Source organism: Corythoichthys intestinalis, chromosome 8 (assembly GCF_030265065.1).
Source record: "Corythoichthys intestinalis isolate RoL2023-P3 chromosome 8, ASM3026506v1, whole genome shotgun sequence".
NCBI classification, from domain to species: domain Eukaryota; kingdom Metazoa; phylum Chordata; class Actinopteri; order Syngnathiformes; family Syngnathidae; genus Corythoichthys; species Corythoichthys intestinalis.
In genome coordinates this window covers 8,903,736-8,924,436 of record NC_080402.1, presented here as the reverse complement: position 1 = coordinate 8,924,436, position 20,701 = coordinate 8,903,736, and the positions used below count along the sequence as shown (strand labels likewise).

The following is a 20,701-nucleotide window of genomic DNA, read 5'->3' as shown; positions in this document are numbered from 1 at the left end:
CATATAGACATATTGTTCTATCAAACACAACAGTTCTTTTGGCTTAAAATACAGCAGTTTCTTTTAAAAAGGGATGCAAGAGCAGAAACCTCTTTTTCAGTCTTGTCTGTGTTTTCCGCCATATGTTTTTTTTTCCCACAACTTATTTGCAAATTGGAACATCAAAATAAATATAATGTTAAAATAAAATAGCAATAAAATAAACTAGCAACTGCAATTTCTGGAGAAATTATTATGGGGCTTTGCTAAGGAGGGGAGATACAGACTTTAGCCCTGCCCAGATTGATTTGTGGACATTTTCAGGTCACTTCCTGTTGATGTGGGAACATTTCGGGGACATGTCCTGATCATATGAGGCTACTTCCTGTTGATTTGGGGTCATGTCCTGGTCATATCAGGTCACTTCCGGTTGATGTGGGGACATTTCGGTGACATGTCCTGGTCATATCAGGTCACTTCCTGTTGATTTGTTTTTTTTTTTTTGCTATTGACAATGAATGGAAAATTTGGACGTCCATGGCCGTCAGTGGAGTCTGAGTACATTGGCATCAATAAAATCGACATACATGGCTGTCAATGGCATTACCAAAAATGCAATGCAAAGCCCCATATAATAACTAAAATAAAATTGAAATAAATTGAACATATAGACTAAACTCAAAGCCGCAGCTCAAGTTGCTCAACATCAGAACAAGAACAAAAAATATATAAATGGACTTAAACAATATATGATCAATATTGATTTTTTGTAAAACGCGTACCACTACTATTAATATTAATTAGTTTAATATTACCGGAGAGCAAGAGACAGAACGCGTGTGTATGACTTGTAGTATTATTTACACATTATACGCGCACAAACCCACCCTCTCTCAACACAAAAAGTCGCCCGAAAAAACACCACAGCCTGTATTATGAAAATGTTATTTTGAACAGATGTTTACAATGGCGGAAGACTTTACAAAAATAGGCTAATGGTAGAGAGGAAACTAGTTAGCCATCTTGGCATGCTAACTAGCTACGTCGTATGCCTCGTTAACAAGTTTACGTTGTAGTATTTGTTTTACCATCGCCAGCTTCACTAAACCAGCTGGAGAGAACTCTCATAGCTGGTGGGAAACGTTCATGACAGCTTTTACTTACCTTAAATTTTTTGTAAAGTGAACCTTGATTAGTCGGCCATCGCCGTCAGAGCCAGGCCTCAGCATAGGCGAGATAAGCTGTTGTCTAGGGCGCCATCTAGTGGAGGGGGTGCTAAATTGCTTCGAGGGGCAAAATACTCGTGCAACGTGTCTCAAACGTTTAGTAAAATATCAGGTATGTTTCAATATGTTATATATAAAAACAATTTTCAAAATGGCTTCCGGTCTGAACCTCACAGCCTCAGTCAGATCATGACGTGTGGCCTATACTACGAAGCCAGTTTTCTGGCTTGGCAGGGTAACTTCGAGAGTAACTTCATCACGTGCGACCTAAGTTCGCAGCTAAGCGAGACTACGAAAGGTGGATATGTTGGAACCAAGAAGTGTTGCCATGGCAACACACGCCACACGCCAAACCTGGTCGTCTCAGAGTTAGATCTTGCTTAACCCCAGAATTCTAATTAACCGCGCTATAATTAAACAGCACTCCTCCGCATTGTCCTCCTGACAATGACAGCGTACCTGGACGACCCATACGACATTGGCGCGCGGATTGTGAGGGGCTCTCTTCGGAGTGCACAGGTTTTTGGAGACCGCCAGAATCCGCTGGCGTACCCGGAAGATGTTCTCCATGAAAGATATAGATTTTCAGCTGAGGGAGTTCTTTACCTGTGCCAACTGATCGAGGCGGACGTCACTATAATGTAACCCGCCGAAGTCAGGCCCTCACAAACGGGCAGATTGTGTGCCTCTCTGTGCGCTCTTTCGCCAGGGACAATATATGCATTCCAATGGTGATGCTGAATATCTGCGTAAGAATGCTGTATGCCGTGCGATTCGAAGTGGGGTATGGAAGCGCTTCAAATTGATCGTTGAAATTGCTGAATGTAAACGAATGCGGAGCTTTGCTCTCATATACAAGAAATATATTTAACAAACTTTTCCAGTGTTATTTCGTTGTGTAAATGAGTTACTAATAACCATAGAAATATGTAGACTATTTAAACATTGAGAAAACTTGCGTTTTTTTCTGCCAACTCGAAGAGATTAAATTAAATGTCAAATCCACTGATAGGACAGATGCACAAATATAAAAGATATAAATGTTTTTTGAATACTCATCTGACAGTCTTGTTTAACTGTGAAAATTCGTTACAAAAGACGGGCTTTAATTCACGCAACAACGCATGGCATCCCCGCATTTCCTTCTTCTCCTGAGTCCTCACAAAGATAACACAAAATTATGGAGGGGGGGGGGTCGGGTCGGGCTCGGGCCTGCAAATAAAGTTAATTGATCGGGCTCGGGTCGGGCTTGATTTTTTAGGCCCAAACAAAGGAAAAAAAAAAAAAAGGACATACGTATTCATACAGTCAATGGGACTAAACATACAATTATCTTGCTTCATGTGATGATGTGCGATAAATTATTTCTTACTGTTAACGTACCAAATCTTATTTTATTGTCCTGACAGCAGGCTTTATTTCTTTGCATGGACATAAGTAAACTGGCATATTGACGCATTCACAAATCACACGATCTGTAAATTCGCTGTCAACAGACCCCGTTGCGTTCTACTCGCTGAAACGGTGTTCGATTTCGCGGTGAGGGTCGATTTTAATTCCTCATAACTCCATATGATCATCGCGCATTCCTCCTCCGTGAAGTAAGGTGCCCGTGCCATCGTCACAAGTAGTGTTTGACTCTGGTCTCCGCCCCCTTTTATGTGAACGCGCAGTAACTCTGACTGGGTTGACACAGGTTCGACTAATCAACCTCATAATCAGCGTCGTAGCACCGACTGACCACAAACTAGACAACCAGGTTTTGTCAACTCCGGTTACCCGCTGGTAAACTGGATTACTTCTGGGGAGGTTGAACTCAGTTCGTAGTATAGGCCAGCAGTGTCCTTTTTGAGTTTGTTTTGTTGTTTTGCTCTTGTTGACAGTGAAAGGTGTTGGGAGGGGTTGTGTATCATTTCACTGTGGCAGCGGCTAGCGCTATTGATAAATGAATGTCTCACGGATGTTGTCAATACAACATTTAAGACTTTTAATTAGGGCTGTCAAAATTATCGCGTTAACGGGCGGTAATTAATTTTTTAAATTACGTTAAAATATTTGACGCAATTAACGCACATGCCCCGCTCAGATTAAAATGACAGAAGTGTAATGTGCGCTTGTTACTTGTTTTTTTGTTATTTGGCGCCCTCTGCTGGCGCTTGGGTCCAAATGATTTCTCAGGTTTTGCTTTAGGAGGAAAAACGGACATAGGGTAGAGGTATCTCCATCATTGTCTTAAATAAAAATTAAACATGAAAATAGTCTTAGCTTCATACATAGCTTGTAACATGCTTACGCCCGCACTGCGACGTCCTTGCAATTTTGCGCAGGCATTCCAGATACCTTCGGGTGAATGATAAACTGACGGACAAACACCCTTTAAATTGTGAAAATACGATATTTACAAATGATACAATATTTTAAAATATATATGCGTATTGCTATTTTAGGGGGGACTCCAAGCTACATTTGGCCAAGTAGTCACCCTGATCGCCGTCAATGGCACTAAAATATGATCTGTTGCCACGTTATCTCAGTTGCTGCAGGAAATTGGCGGGGTTTTTTTTTCTTTGCGATAACCCAGAAAAAGCAGTAGAGGGCGGCATTACGCCCAAAACGAGTAGAGAACTTGCTGTAATACTGTATTAGAATGAGTTTTAAATTCTTTTAATGAAGAGCTTGTAGTCACATCTTACTTTTGCATTTCTTGCTTTTTGTGTCACTGATTCCCTTTTTTTTTTTTTTTCAATTTTGATTCACGCTGCCAAATGTCGGTATTCAACTGGATTATACGCCTTGCTTATTTTTTGTACTTTGTTGCAATAATAAATACACCAACCAGCAGCACATGTGACACGTGTGATGTTTAACGAGGACTCTGCAGCTGTTTTTGATTGATGTATTATTGATGATATATTAGAGAGATGATAGATTTTTATATATTGATATAAATCGAATAGAAAATCTGCAGTTTTCCCCATTTTAGCCAATATATTTTAAATTAATATAAACATTAAAAAAAAAAAAAAAAAAAAATCGGTTTCAAAAAAAAGAACATTTCCAAATCCAGGTTTGAAAAAAATTCAATAAAAAAATAATGCACATTTTAAAATATAAAGGAATATCTACCGTTTTCCCTTTTTAATTAAAAATTTTAGATAAAAAATATAAATAAATAGTAATTTTTTAAAAAAAACTATTGAAGAATATTCACTTTTTAAATTAAAAAAAAAAACTCAATCATCAATAAAAATAAATAATAAATTTAAATTAAAAAAAATATATATAATAAATTTGAATACAAATATATAAAATAAATAATAAATACACATTTTAAAAATATATATATATAAATAAAATAATACATTTAAATAAATAACAAATATAATAAATAAATAATAAATACACATTTTAAAGTAAAAATCTGAGTATCTACTATTTTTCCTTTTCAATTCAAAATATTTTTAATGAACATTTTTTAAAAATAAGGCTATTTACCATTTTTCCCAAAAAAAAAAAACAAACAAAAAAAACATATATATTCCTTTGTTAAAAAGATTAAAAAGCTGTTGAATAAATGAAATTTAATGGCCCAAAACAAGCATTTTTTTTCAAATGTTAAGGTCGACATATTATGAATTTTCACGAGTAATTAATGATCATTTATCGATTCATTTAATAATCGACTAGTTGTTGATTAATTGTGGTGGCCCTACTTCATACCAAAAAAAAAAAAAAAAAAAAAGCATATTTTTACAAATTGGGCTGTCTTTGCCTTTTCATCTCTATCAACTAACATTTTCTTTTGCTTCCCTGCTTTTTTTTTTTTAATTCCCGACCACATCCTTCCCCTCTGTAGAACTCCAAATCTCGCGACATGGAACTGATGGAGAAGAGCAACGGGGCGCCGCTCATCAGCAAAAACTCGGATGTGTCGTCTTCAGGGAGGTGGAATTAAAACGCATGTGATAAGGACTGATATGTTAAGACATAAGTTTGGTATTATTTTTTTTTGTATGTGCCTCTTTTTTTTTTCCGTGGACGATTTGCAAGCTGGAAATACTGCCGCGTTGCCTTCAAGTTTTTTTTATTTTTTTTGGGAGAACAAAATTGTGAATTCGTTACAAAGCTTTTGTCGTCTTTCCAAGAGGATGAAACGTAATAAACCGGCAATTTGAGTAAAGAACTATACATTTTTTCATTTTTTTAATGTAGTAAATCATCTCAAAAGTACTTTGACTGTTGTATTTATAAAAAAAAAAATAAAAAAAATACAAGGGGGAACAAATTTTTGTCTCGGATTAACTTATAGCTGCCATTGATAGTGATAGACATAAATGGCTGGAGTTTTTGAAGATTTTCTTAGGACTAAAATTTGTAAAAAAAAAAAAAAAAATTTTTTAATTAAAAAAAGACAATTGTTGGGGAAAGTGTACAAAATGTATATAAGAATTAGTTTGGCTATATGTCCAGTATATATAATTTGTAAATAAATAAATAAATAAAAAGCAAAAAAAAATCTGAATAAAAGTTATAAAAATAGTAGGAAAATAATTAGGACTTGTTAAAAAAAAAAAGAAGTGGTCAATAGCTACAACAGAGTATTACGACCACACAACGAAATACAAGTAAGTAGTAAGTAAGTAGTAATATTACAAGAAAAGTCATATTATTGCAAAAATAGTCACAGAATTACGAAAGATGTACCATGACAAGAATAGTACTATTACTAGAAATAATTCGTAATATTTACGAGAAAATTGTAATACTACCAGAATACAGTTGTCATATTACGAGAACGCAGACACGATATTACGGGATGGAAGTCGTATTATTATGAGAACACTCGTAAAATGACGAGAGTACGTCATAATGTTCCAAGAAAAAAGTTGTATTATTACGAGAATAGTCGTAATATTTACGAGAAAATCGCAGTATTACGACAACCTCGTTGTAATGTGACAAGAACGGTCATGATATTATGACAACAAAGTCGTATTACAAGCATTGTCGTAAAATCACGAGAATGTAGTATTTAGGCGAAAGTCACAATATTACGAGAACACAGTTGTCAAACTATGAGAAAAATGTAATATTTAGGGCTGTCAAAATTATCGCGTTAATTAATTTTTTAAATTAATCCCGTTAAAAAATTTGACGCAATTAACGCACTTGGCCCAGCTCAGACAGATTTAAATGACAGAGGAGTGAAAGGCCCACTTGTTAATTGTGTTTTGCGGAGTTTTGCTGCCCTCTGCTGGCGCTTGGGTGCGACTGATTTTATAGTGTAAGTAATTATTGCCATCAACAATGGCGGGCTACAAGTTTATTTTTTGATTGAAAATTTTACAAATTTTATTAAAACGAAAACATTAAGAGGGGTTTTAATATAAAATTTCTATGACTTGTACTAACATTTTTCATAAAGAACTACAAGTCTTTCTATCCTTTATCACTTTAACAGAATGTTAATAATGTTAATGCCATCTTGTTGATTTATTGTAAAATAAACAAATACAGTCCTTAAGTAACGCAGGCTGAATATATATATATCCATCTTGCATCTTATCTTTCCATTCCAACAATAATTTACAGAAAAATAGGGCATATTATATAGATGGTTTGAATCGCGATTAATTGCGATTAATTAATTTTTAAGCTGTAATTAACTCGATTAAAATTTTTAATCGTTTGACAGCCCTAGTAATATTACAACAAGAATCGTATTATTGCAAGAATAGTTGTAAGTTTACGAAATGTCGTAATATCATGAGAAAACGTTTTATTATTGCAAGAATATTACTAGAAAAATATTTACCAGAAAATCGTAATATTACAAGAACGCAGTCCTGATATTTCGAGAAAATAGTATTACAAGAAAAAAGCCGTATTATTAAAAGAACAGCTGTAAAATTACGAGAGTACATCATAATATTACGAGAAAAAAGTTGTATTATTACAAGAAATGTAATATTACAAAACAGTCGTAATATTTCCGAGAAAATCACAATATTGCGAGTACACAGTTGTAATGTGACAAAGAATACAGTCGCAATATTATGCAAACAAAGTCTTATTACAAGCAGTTTCGTAAAATTACAAGAATAAAGTAATATTAAAAGAATAAAGTTGTAATACAGCGTGGGGCAGAGCAACTTGCTTATTTAAATTTGGCGCCCTGAAGCGATGGTTGCTCTGAAGATGGTAGGGATTGACTTATTTGAGAGAGTGGGGCTTAAAGTTTGGTTCTTATCGTGCGTTATTTAGTGTTTATTTTTCAGGAACCTTTCGCTGTTGAGGCATTTTTTCAAACGGTCGCTCAATTTTCGCAACGCAACGTGCATGAGGTAGACATTTCAATATTGATGGAAGTGAGCCTTGTCACTGAAGAAAAGAAGTGTGTCATCAGGCAAGCCCAAAAGCGCCTCTCATGCATTTTCATGAGAAATAAAATTGGGTAGATGAAGTTTTTGCACCCTAGCTAATTTTTAGGGATGAAATTTCAATTCTTCATGGAGGATTCTTCTCACAGAATGTGCAGACAACACAAGAGCAGATACGTGTTTGCAGCCAGACCGTCATATTTGCGGGTGTCCTTGCTGTTCATGGGAGGTCAGGGTTCCTTTTCTTAACATCACCCGTTTCCCTGAAGTTGTTTACCCATTGAACAATCAACTTCCAGCCAGGATCTTGACCACAGGGGGCAATTTTGAAATGTCCACGGAATGCATGTTGCGTTGCAACGATTGAGCGATGGCTTGAAAAAAAAAACGCCTCAACAGCGAAAGCGCATTCCAACTTCGACCACTCCATGATGCTCACTGGGGTTACTGAAAAATATACACTAAATAACGCATGTTAAGAACCAAACTTTAAGCCCCACCCTCTCAAAAAAGTCCATCCCGACCATCCTCAGAGCAACCATCGCTTCAGGGCGCCAAATTTAAATAAGCAAGTTGCTCTGCCCCACCCTCTATTACAAGAATTCAATTATATTACCATAATACAGTTGTAAAATTATGAGAACACAGTTATAATATTACTTTAGGGTCACTGTAGGTGTAATATGCGTCCATCCAAGTTATGTGACAACGATGAGGATTTAGATGTTGAGAAACAAGCATGGTGAAAGTGTACAAAAAATTGTCACGTCTGCTTATGACAAAAACAGCAACCCGTATCAGTATGGAGTCGTAATATTTGGGGCAAAACCTTTCTCGCGTACCCGTAAGCATGTGTAGCTCGACATTCACTCCACTGACATTTTCTTTGGCGAGTGAAATGTCAAACCAACGCCCTTCAAACTATTTAGGGCGACATCGAGGGCAATTTGAGATGTCTTTGTGTTCTTTTTTTGATGTTTGTGTAATAAAAGTCAAGTTCTTGGTGAGACATCATCTTTTCTCCTTCCACTGTCATCGGTCTCCCTTAGCTTTTTTCTCAATTCTCAGCCACGGCGGCAGTCTGTTTTGGCGTGGCATCGTCCTTTTGGGATTGAGCGTGTACAAAGGCCTCATCAGCTTGTTGCGCCTCCTCTTGCGTGCGGCGCTTTTGAACGGGGCCAAAATTCTCCTCAATGGAAACTTCCTTCGTGGGAACACCAAGTCTTTGGAGGAAAAGCCGCCCATTATCGCGTCACCTGTGGAAAACATGGCAAGTATGCAAAAAAAAAAAAAAAAAGACCTTGAAAAGGGATTCACGTGAAGATGTACAGTGGTATGAAAAAGTATTTGAAACTTTTAGAATTTCTCACATTTCTGCATAAAATCACTATGAAATGTGAACTTTGTCAAAATCACACAGATGTAAAAACAGTGTCTGCTTTAACTAAAACCACCCAAACATTCATATGTTTTCATATTTTAATGAGGATAGCATGCAAACAAAGGCAGAGGGGGGAAAAATAACCAAGTGAACCCTCTCCCTGAGGAGACTTAAAGAGCAAATGAAACCAATTTTTACCAAACAATTTAAGTCAGGTGTGTGCCCAATCACTGATGAGTGGTTTAAAGTTGCCCTGCCCACTATAAAACACACACCTGGTAAGAATTGTCTTCAAGAGAAGCATTGTCTGATGTGCATCATGGCCCGGTCAAAAGAGCTGTCTGAAAACCCGCGATCAAGGATTACTGATTTGCATAAAGCTGGAAAATGATACAAAGCCATCTCTAAAAGTGTGGATGTTCATCAATCGATAGTCAGAGAAGTTGTCTACAAATGGAGAGAGTTTGGCACTGCTGCTTCTCTCCCAAGGAGTGGCCGTCCACCAAAGACACCAAGAGTTAAGCGCAGAAAACTCAGAGAGGTAAAAAAAGAACCCGGGAGTGTCTGCTAAAGACTTAAAGAAATCACTGGCACAGTCCAATATCAATGTGCACACATCAACTATGTGTAAAACTATGGTGTTCATGGGAGGACTCCACAGAGGATCCACTGCAGTCTAAAAAAAAAAAAACATTTTTGCTCGTTTAATGTTCGCTAAAAGGCACTTGGACACTCCACAGAAGTTTTGCCAAAATATTTTGTGGACTGATGAAACCAAAGTTGAATTGTTTGGGAGTAACGCACAACGTCATGTGTGGAGGAAAAAAATGGAACAGCTCACCAACATCAACACCTCATCCCCACAGTGAAGCATAGTTGAGGGAGCATCATGATTTGGGGCTGTTTTGCTGCCTCAGGGCCTGGACAACTTGCAATCATTATGGAAGAATGAATTCAAAAGTTTATCGGGATGTTTTGCAGGAAAACCTGAGGCTGTCTGTCAGAAAGTTGAAGTTTAGAAGAGTATGAATGCTGCAACAAGACTGATCCAAAACACAGAAGTAAATCAACTTCAGAATGGTTTCAGAAGAACAAAATACACGTTCTGGAGTCGCCAAGTCAAAGTCCAGACTTGAACACCATTGGTATGCTGTGGCATGACCTAAAGACAGCGATTCATGCCAGACATCCCAGGAATCTGAGTGAACTACAGCAGTTTTGTAGAGAAGAATGGGCCAAGATTTGTCCTGATCGATGTGCCAGATTGATCTGCAGCTACAGGAAGCGTCTGGTTGAATGTATTGCTGCCAAAGGGGGGGGGGGGGGGGGGGCACAAAATATTAAATGTGATGGTTCACTTATGTTTTTTCTCCTTTCTGTCATTGTTTACATGCTGTCTGCATTAAAATATGAAGACTTATAAATGTTTGGGTGGTTTTAGTTAAAGCATACTGTTTTTCCATCTGTGTGATTTTGACAATTATTAGATCACATTTGATGGTGATTTTATGCAGAAATGTGAGAAATCCCAAAAGGCTCAGAAACTTTTTCATTCACTGTAAGAGGGTTGTCAAAAGTATTGATATTGAAAGGTTGTATCCGAATTCAATATTTGATATCAAAAGTATCAGTAACACTTTATAAGAACTATCCCTTTACTAGTTAATAGATCATTAGTAAACTGTTCATAAATGATTTATTGTTGATTTGTGAAGTATTTGTTAACAGTTTGTTAAGCATTTACAGGGTGTTCTTAACCTGAAACAGTTTGTGTAGAAATGTTTCAAGTTTTTGTGTGTAACGTTTGGCATTTCCATCTTTTCAGGTTAAGAAATGTCGTTCACTTAAAAAAAAAAAAAAAGGCATTTTGATAAGGCATTTTCCAGGCAGCGCTCATGTTGCAAATTTATGAAAATCTGCCATAGAACCAACAAATATTTGTACCTTTCTTTGTATACTTAACAACTAAAACGTATGACCTTCAACATAAAGTGTATATAGTTTTATTAAGATCCATCAACTAGTATGGACATTTAGAATGGGGTCAACCATATTGGAACACCCTGTAAATGCTTAACAAACTGTTAACAAATACTTCACAAATCAACAATAAATCATTTATGAACAGTTTACTAATGAGCTATTAACTAGTAAAACGGATAGTTATTACAAAGTGTTACCAAAGTATCAATACTCAATAATTTGTTTTTGCGCAACTGCAGGTAACCAGAAATTTGTTGTCACTGGGGCTATTTGGATGGGTGTTGTTTCATTTCTATAGATTCTTCAAGTCGGAATTTAATTATTTTTGTGTTTATTTTTTTTTTGGGCCTAATTTTATCATGTAATAGGTTATACAGTTTAATTAAAAATACATATATACCAGATATTGTAAGCAGTTTCCCCTCAATGTTGCTCATTACTTGACTATTCTTTTCACCAAGTACTTTTTTACTTAAGTACATTTTTTGGGATGATTACTTTCACCTGTTACCATGTTATTTTGAAGCGACGCTATTTTTACTTGAGTAAATTTTTTGGCTATTCTACCCACCTCTGGTCTATTTGTATGTTTGTGTTCAAGAACAAATAAAAAGGATTATTATGACAGGTCAGAAGAGGAATTTTGTCAAATGTCACAGACAATGCTCTGAATTTGGCTGCTTAGGCGGGAGACTGCTCTGAGTGGTCTAGTTTTACTTTTTTTGCTCTGGGCTTGACATTTTAGCTTGAAATGTACAAACTTAAAACTGAATGCTAAAGTTGCACTATGAATATTATGTATCTATTAGGGCTGTCAAAATTATCGCGTTAATGGGCGTTAATTAATTTTTAAAATTAATCACGTTAAAATATTTGACGCAATTAACGCACATGCCCCGCTCAAACACATTAAAATGACAGCAGTGTAATGTCCACTTGTTACTTGTTTTTTGGTGTTTGGCGCCCTCTGCTGGGGCTTGGGTCCAAATGATTTTATGGGCCTCAGCGCAATGAGTGAGCATGGTGTAATTATTGACATCAACAATGGCGAGCTACTAGTTTATTTTTTGATTGAAAATGTTACAAATTTTAATAAAACGATAACATTAAGAGAGGTTTTAATATAACATTTCTATAACTTGTACTAACATTTATCTTTTAAGAGCTACAAGTATATATGTATATTATGTGATATATAAATGTATATTATACATTGTCTCAACCCAACCTAACATGTACCCTAGCCAACTCTACCCTACCCTACCGTCGCCTACCCCACCATATACCTTACCCTATCCTATCCTACACTACCTTACCCTACCATATATCCTAGCCTACCCTACTCTAGCCTACCCTACCATATACCCTACCCTATCCTACCATATATCCTACCCTACCCATCCCATCCCAAAAAAATCCTCCTACCCTACTCTAGCCTACCCTACCATATATCCTACCCTACCCATCCCATCCCAAAAAATTCCTCCTACCCATATATCCTTTCCTAACCTACTCTAGCCTACCCTACCCTACCCTACCGTACTCTGGCCTACCTTACTCTAGTCTACCCTACCATATATCCTACCCTACCCTACTCTAGCCTACACTACCATGTATCCTACCCTACCCTACCATACCCTACTCTACCATACTGTATATTGTACCCTACCAGACCCTAGCCTACCTTACCCTGTCCTAGCCTACTATGGCCTACCCTACTCTAGCCTACCCTACCATCCATGGATCGCTTTAAGAGACTGTTAATAATGTTGATGCCATTTTGTTGATTTATTGTCTTAATAAACAAATACAGTACTTATGTACTGTATGTTGAATGTATATATCTGTCTTGTGTCTTATCTTTCCATTCCAACAATAATTTACAGAAAAATATGGCATATTTTATAGATGGTTTGAATTGCGATTAATTACGATTAATTAATTTTTAAGCTGTAATTAACTTGATTAAAAATTTTAATCGTTTGACAGCCCTAGTATCTATGCAATGTTATTGTTTTTTCCTAAAGCAAAAGCAGTTGTTGACAAATATATTACAAAGGAATCGGTCTGCTTTCAAAATAAGATAATCGTTTATTGAGCCCTCATAGGAGAAACTCCGGCATTGCACCAGCATCAAACGGTATACAATCAAATGTGTAACATATAGACAGACTATATGGAAAAAAAAGTTCAGTGAAGAATGCAGTACCGGTAATTATTTTCTCGCTTTATTAAAATTGAAATAAATTTACAAAAAATTTTTTTAAAGTTTTTTTATTTTTAATAAATTTTAATAAAACAACAATATGACAAATGACAATATTTACCTTTACTGTAGTTATTAAATTATTAGGTTAACTATTATTATTTTTTGAAATCTGAATCTAAATTTTAAAAATCTAAAACCTTTAAACATGTAAAAAAAAAAAAAAAAAAAAAAGTGATAATTTTGACTAAACAAATTTTTCTGTCATTTTTAAAGGCAACTTCTTGAATAAAATTACAATATTTACAGTTTCATTTTTTTTTTAAATTACTAAAACAAATAGAAATTTTAAATTCTTAAAGAATATTTACTTTTAAGTTTTGGAATTAATAATCATTTCAAATAAAGAGAATATCTCCTGTCATTTTTTTTAATTTTTTTTTTTTTTTAAATAAAATATAAATAAGATGTATAGTTAAAAAAAAAATTATTGAATTAAAAAAAACCATTAAAAATAAAGTAATTTTTTATTTTATTTTATTCACCTATAATTTACTGCCTGCCATTGATTTCAATAGATTTTAATCCAGATTGACTGGGAGATTGGACGATTTTTTAAAGTAAACGATGTCTCTCAACACTTAACCTTCAAAACAATTGCCGATTAATTCACTAACCGATTAGTTGATTAATTGCGACCACCATACTACTCCTCTCATACTAATAAATCCATGGCTAGATAGAAAATAATTAGTAGTTGTTTTACCTTGAGCATGGTTAAAGCAGACGACGACGTCTTAAATGCACGTTGATTTTCCCATGTGTTTTCTTATAAGAGACTTTGAATGTCTCTTTACAAGAAATCGACGACGGATAAACCGGTTTTGTTGCATTCTTGCCTGGCTAGCTTCTTTGAAAGTTCCATCGCTAATTGTTAACTAAAAGTCAATCAGGTGGAGACTACTTGGAAAGCGAGCGGGGTTTTTTATGTAATGGGATAATTGTGTTTCATATGTTTCGTGGTCTTGCATGCATTTTTTATTTTTAGATCGTTTATGTGTTCAATGCGCTTGAAAAATAGTTAAAAACTCATGAAAGGAGTTTATGTGTTGTAGATGTCCAATCCATTTGAAATGGGAGGGTGGCAGCGAATGGACAATCGCTCCAGCACCGCTTCCACTTCGAATGGATTGGACGTCTAGCGCCGTCAATGGCAGCTTTTGAGTTTATTGCATTATAATCATAGGCGGAGTTTGACTTTTGGGGAAAGGGGGCACAACATGTTGATGTCAGCAATAAAATCAAAAAAAATTGGAAAAGTAAGGATAGTGAAGTGGTATATCAACGGAAAAGAAGCGAAGAAAATATTAACGCATTCAATAACAGTTTGATGGTCCAGGATTGGACTACTGTATTTAGGGAATCAAATGTGGACAGTGCATATGATAAGTTCCTAGAGAAATTTACTTCTCTTTATAATACGCACTGTCCTGTTGAAGGAAGCAGTACAAAGAAAAGGGAATTCAAATGCCCTTGGTTGACAAAAGGAATAATCAACGCCTGCAAAAAGAAAAATTATTTATACAAGTTGTTTATCAAGTTAAAAACCAAAGAAGCTGAACTGAAATATAAGATTTATAAGAACAAATTAACAGCTATAATAAGAACTAGTAAAAAGCTATACTACAACAAACAATTATATGAAAATAAAAATAATATAAAAGGCACATGGAACATATTGAACAAATTAATCAAACAAGGATCTACCAAGGCAACATATCCTGACCACTTCATTGAAAAGAATGGTATAAATTATGATATGAAAAAAGTTGTTAACAGCTTTAATAGTTTCTTTGTAAAAATCGGTTCAGAATTGGCTGCAGGTATTCCGGACCAGGACCCCGACCACTATTATAAAAGAATTAAACGGAATCAGAATTCAATCTTTCTCTATGCCACCAGTGAGCAGGAGGTGATAAATACTGCATTGAAGTGCAAGAGCAAGCTGTCCACCGACTGTCACGATATTGACATGTTTATTGTTAAAAAAGTTATACATAGTATAGCAACGCCCCTCACTTATATTTGTAATTTATCATTTCAATCGGGTCAATTTCCAAACAAAATGAAAATTGCTAAAGTAATTCCAATACACAAAAATGACAGTAAACACAGTTACACAAATTATAGACCAATATCACTATTACCACAATTTTCTAAAATCTTGGAAAAACTATTTACCTGCCGATTTAATAATTTTCTTGATAAACATAACATAATTAACCAGGGCCAGTATGGATTTAGAACAAAAACAACCACCTCAATGGCAATTACAGATGCAGTAGAAGAAATCACAAATGCATTGGATGAAAAAAAACATGCAGTTGGAATTTTTATTGATCTAAAGAAAGCTTTTGACACAATTGATCACACAATTTTACTCAAGAAACTACATCTGTATGGTATCAGGGGGGTTGCTGGGGAGTGGTTGAGAAGTTATTTAACAGGAAGGGTACAATATGTGAAAATGGGGAAATGGTCATCAGAACATCTCAGTATCTCTCATGGGGTCCCTCAGGGGTCTGTTTTGGGACCAAAATTATTTAATATTTATATCAACGATATATATACTGTATCTCAGTTATTGAAATTTATACTTTTTGCAGATGACACAAACATATTCTATAGTAGTGAAAACCAAAATGAATTGGTAACTACCGTTAATGAGGAATTAAGTAAATTAAAGAGGTGGATGGATATAAATAAATTATCACTTAACTTAAATAAGACAAAGGTAATGATATTTAGTAACCTAAAATATAACGCAGAACTACAAATAAAGATTGATGGGGTCCCAATCGGGAATGTAAATGAATTCAAATTTCTAGGAGTTATTGTAGATAGTAAATTATCATGGAAACCCCACATCAGACATATCAAAACCAAGATCTCCAAAAGCCTGTCACTAATAAACAAAGTGAAATCATACCTTGATGACAGTGCACTCCGCACTTTGTACTGTTCTCTAGTGCTCCCATATTTCACATATTGCATTGAAGTGTGGGGAAACACTTACAAATCTACCATCAATTCATTAGTCACATTGCAGAAACGTGCGGTACGAATCATACATAAGGTTGGATTTCTCGATCACACCCACCGTTTATTTGCTCTCTCAAAACTATTAAAAATCAAAGATCTTGTAAACTATCATACAGCTATAATGCTATTTAAAGCAAAAAATGAATTACTGCCCCAAAATTTACAAAACCTATTTAAGGTTCGTGAGAATATCCATAGTCTGCGAGGCTCTGGAGATTTTATGTTGCCAAGATTTCGAACCACTTGCAAACGTTTTCGTGTGTCTGTATGTGGAGTGAAACTCTGGAACAATTTAGACAATCATTTCAAGCAGTGTCAGAATATGCAAAAATTTAAATCGCTGTATAAAAATATGGTCTGGTCACAATATAATGACATTCGCTGACAATGTGTGTTGCTGTTTATGTCAGTTGGTGTAAATATTGTAATTTTTGGGAATGAGCCAACATTAGTTGGTTGTCTGTTGGTTTAGTTGTTTTTGTCTGTTTTTCCTTTTTTCTTCTTTTCATTGTGTGGACATGAGTATCCCACAAGTAAGGATGCCGGACAATGAGATCAGGGGTGGGACAAAATAAGTTTTTTTCTTCTTCCCACTCCCTTTCGAGTACAATTATTTTTGTTGAATTATATTGTATGTTTTTTGTTTCTTTTGTGTGTGCATGCTCGAAATAAAAAAGTTTCATCATCATCATCATCAAAATGAACTTACAAGAATATTTATAATATTAAGTTGACAATGAGCATTTTTTGTTTCCCATTATTCTTGAAGGGAATTCTAAATCAGGCTGCTTTGGCAATACTTTTCGCCAAGATCGTCATTCTCTAAATCTGATACGCCTTCCAGTGTCGTGCCAATGTGGTTACCCCAGTCAAAAATTGTATGCCCTGGGTGGAGCCATATGGAGGTAGATTTGTGTTTTTATTTATTAATTAAAAAAAAGTTGCTTCAATAAAAAAAAAAGATGCTTCAATCAGAATATATATTTTCAACCCCCAAAAAAGTCGCTTCAATCAAAAAAAAAAAAAAAAAAAAAAGTGTTTGAAAGCCAATAGTAAATTTGAAACTAAAAAATGCATGTGAAAGCTATTTTTCTTTGATTTATTTATTTATTTATTTTTTATTGAAGGAACTTTTTTGATTGAAGTAATGTTTATTTGTCTTTGGGTCACATTTTGCCTAGGACATTTTGTCTTTGTTATTCAATTAAAAAATAAGTTGTTTAAAAAATATATTTTTTTCCCAAAAGAAAAATCACTTCAATCAAAAAAAGTTTCAATCATGGGAAAAGTTTTTGAATGCGAAAAAATATTTGAGATTGAAAAATTTGCATTTGAACATTTAATATTTAATCTCTCATATAAAACGTTTTCTTTGATTGAAGCAATCCTTTTGCATATTATGGATAGGTCATTTGTGTCTAAACCTTTTAATCCCCAAAAAAGTTGCTTCAATCAAAAAAATAAAAAAGAAAAAAATCATTTGAAAAATAGAATTTCCCTCCCATATTTATTTATTTTTTTATTTTTTTTTGGGGGGGGGGGGTTATATGCAAAGCAAATGACCATCTGAGTTGCTAGTCACATGATCTATTTGAAAAAAATAATTTGGACCCATTATAAAATTTTTGTTCATTTCATTCATTTTTGTTGCAGTTTTATTGATTTGCAACGTTTTTATATATATAGGAAAATCAATTACATGCAATGACAGTTTTCGGCCACCGGGGGGGCTGCCCCCCCTTAAAATCCGCTTATGATTATAATGGATGTTTGGTTCAAGGGAGCCTTCGTGTGGAAGTAAGTGGGACTCCTGGAATGACGTGACTGATAGCATAGTTGCCGTATTCTTTTTTTTTTTTTTTTTTTTTTTTATTAAATGAATGTACCAAATGACTAATGACATAAAAAGTTATACAATAATAGGATTGTAATTGTGTTTATAATTGTTGCATTTTATACCCGATTATACCTTGCTGTGTACATAATGAAATATAAACCTGAAATTAAAAAAAAAAAAAAAAAAACTGCTTCCGTGGTGGCCTTTATTTTGAAAGCTTTCTTTTTAAAAAACGTGAAGGGAGAGAGAAGACAGAACACTTAACAAGGGTAACTAACGGGAACAATACAAAAATATATAGACATGGAATTACCAAATTATCACATTGATTAATACAAACACCGGAATCACAGGAAATGAAATAAAGGGACAGATTGCAAATATTAAATTTAGATTAAAACGATAACTTAAAGATGTGCACCTTTAGATAACGTTGTGAAAAGAACGGACAAATATATGGTTGCCTATTGACCAATCCGAGTAAAGATTTGTGTAAGTCGCCCTCAAGTGGAGGCTGCCATAAATGGTGTGTTGATTTAATGTGTATCTCCAAGTAATGCAACCGGGATAACACATGGAGTCAATGGCGTAGGTTTGGTCAAAACATTGGTAGGGATGATATAACCGCATAACCTGCATGTACACTTTTTGCTGGTGTAGGGACATTTATAAGACCAAACAGACTAGGTGAATGGGGGTCAGGGCTACATTTCTCACCAATATGAACCTAATAAATTGATAGGCTAATTGATCAATACAAAATAAATCGGTATTGACTTATACTAACTTTCATGTGCATTGGTTCAGGTGATACACCGTTTGATTCAAACCTTTGTTTTCAAAAACTACTGAAGAAACATTTTGAAAACTTCCTGAATAAATGTCTGGATTTTATTAGCAAATTTAAATTGCAAAGATATATATTTAGGTTATACATTTAAGATTTACATTCAAGATTTAAATTAAATATTTAGTTCTGGATTTAATCATTCAGGTCCAATACTTATTATTTAAAAATAAATATTTAAGTTGCTAAATAATGTTGTAAATGTGCAATAAAAAGTGGCTCTAAAATTTTCACACCACATTTTAAACACTGTGTGACGCGAAATGTGAGAAAATGTGAGCTGCTTTACAAACAGCGCCCCATAATATGGGGCTACTGCTACCGTTAAGTGGGTTTTATTCATTTTCAAGCAACATAGACAAACAGCCTGAGCTGCTCCAGCTTTTATTTTGTTACTTCCGGTTTCCAGTCATGTGAATTTGCATATTAAGCTAAATATTTACTTTCAACTAGGGTTGTTGCGATCATGTTTTTTTTCTCCCGATCCGATCCCGATCGTTTTAGTTTGAGTATCTGCCGATCCCGATATTTCCCGATCCGATTGCTTTTTTTTGTTCCCGATTCAATTCCAATCATTCCCGATAATTTTTCCCGATCATATACATTTTGGCAATGCATTAAGTAAAAAATTAATAAAACTCGGACGAATATATATACATTCAACATACAGTACATAAGTACTGTATTTGTTTATTATGACAATAAATCCTCAAGACGGCATTTACATTATTAACGTTCTTTCTGTGAGAGGGATCCACGGATAGAAAGACTTGTGACTTTGTGTATTGTGACTAAATATTGCCATCTAGTGTATTTGTTGAGCTTTCAGTAAATGATACTGCAGCCGTTCAACCCAAATGCATGATGGGAAGTGGAACCATGACTGTGCGTAGTGCTACCAATTCATATATCTTCTCTGCGTTGGGAAATAACATAAGGTGTTAAGAAAAAGATCAACTACTACATTTCTTCGCCACATTGTTTCCCATGATATTTCTAATCGTAGGGAGAGGGATTGTAAGACTTAAGCCTATTACTAAAAGGCTTTAAAGGCTGCCAAAATTCACTCTACTTATTTTACGCTGAGTTTTATCTCTCTAAGTTGGTAAAACTGCACCATTACAGATTAAGCACGACAATGCGTAAATGGGTCGCGCAACGCATGCATTAATTGCATTAAATATTTAACGTGATACATTTTTAAAAGATTAATCACCGCCGTTATCAGGATAAATGTGATAACCCTACCTTAAGCCTAAACTAAAGACTCTGGATGAGTGTAACATATTATGTCTGTAACGTTAAATACAATTAGAAAATGATTTAATTAAAAAAAAAAATTTTTTTTTTAAAGTCATGGCATATATTTTTTTGCCGATTCCGATACTTTGAAAATGACGTGATCGGACATCTCTACTTTCAACCATTTCCAGATTTAACATTTAAATTTAGTATTTATATATATATTTAAGATTTACATTTAGGATATAAATTTTAACTTCTTTATTATATCATATTAAAATTTAATTAATTTTTATAAATTTTACATTGAAGATATAATTTAGGGCTGTCAAAATTATTGCGTTAACGGGCGTTAATTAATTTTTAAATTAATCACGTTAAAATATTTGACGCAATTAACGCACAAATACCCCGCTAAGACAGATTTAAATGACAGTACAGTGAAACGCTCACTTGTTGTGTTTTATGGAGTTTTGCCGCCCTCTGCTGGCGCTTGGGTGCGACTGACTTGATAGGCT

The 20,701-nt window shown here is 34.7% G+C and overlaps 1 protein-coding gene across 1 annotated transcript in view; it reads left to right on the top strand.

Moving 5' to 3' along the window:
• Positions 1-5,718, top strand: part of lpar2b (lysophosphatidic acid receptor 2b) — a 52,316-nt gene extending 46,598 nt beyond the window's left edge. The window contains exon 5 of the mRNA XM_057843442.1: positions 5,062-5,718. Within this exon, the coding sequence (XP_057699425.1) occupies positions 5,062-5,160 (99 nt within the window). The 3' untranslated portion in view covers positions 5,161-5,718. The remainder of the gene's footprint in view (positions 1-5,061) is intronic.
• The last annotated feature ends 14,983 nt before the right edge of the window (positions 5,719-20,701 follow it).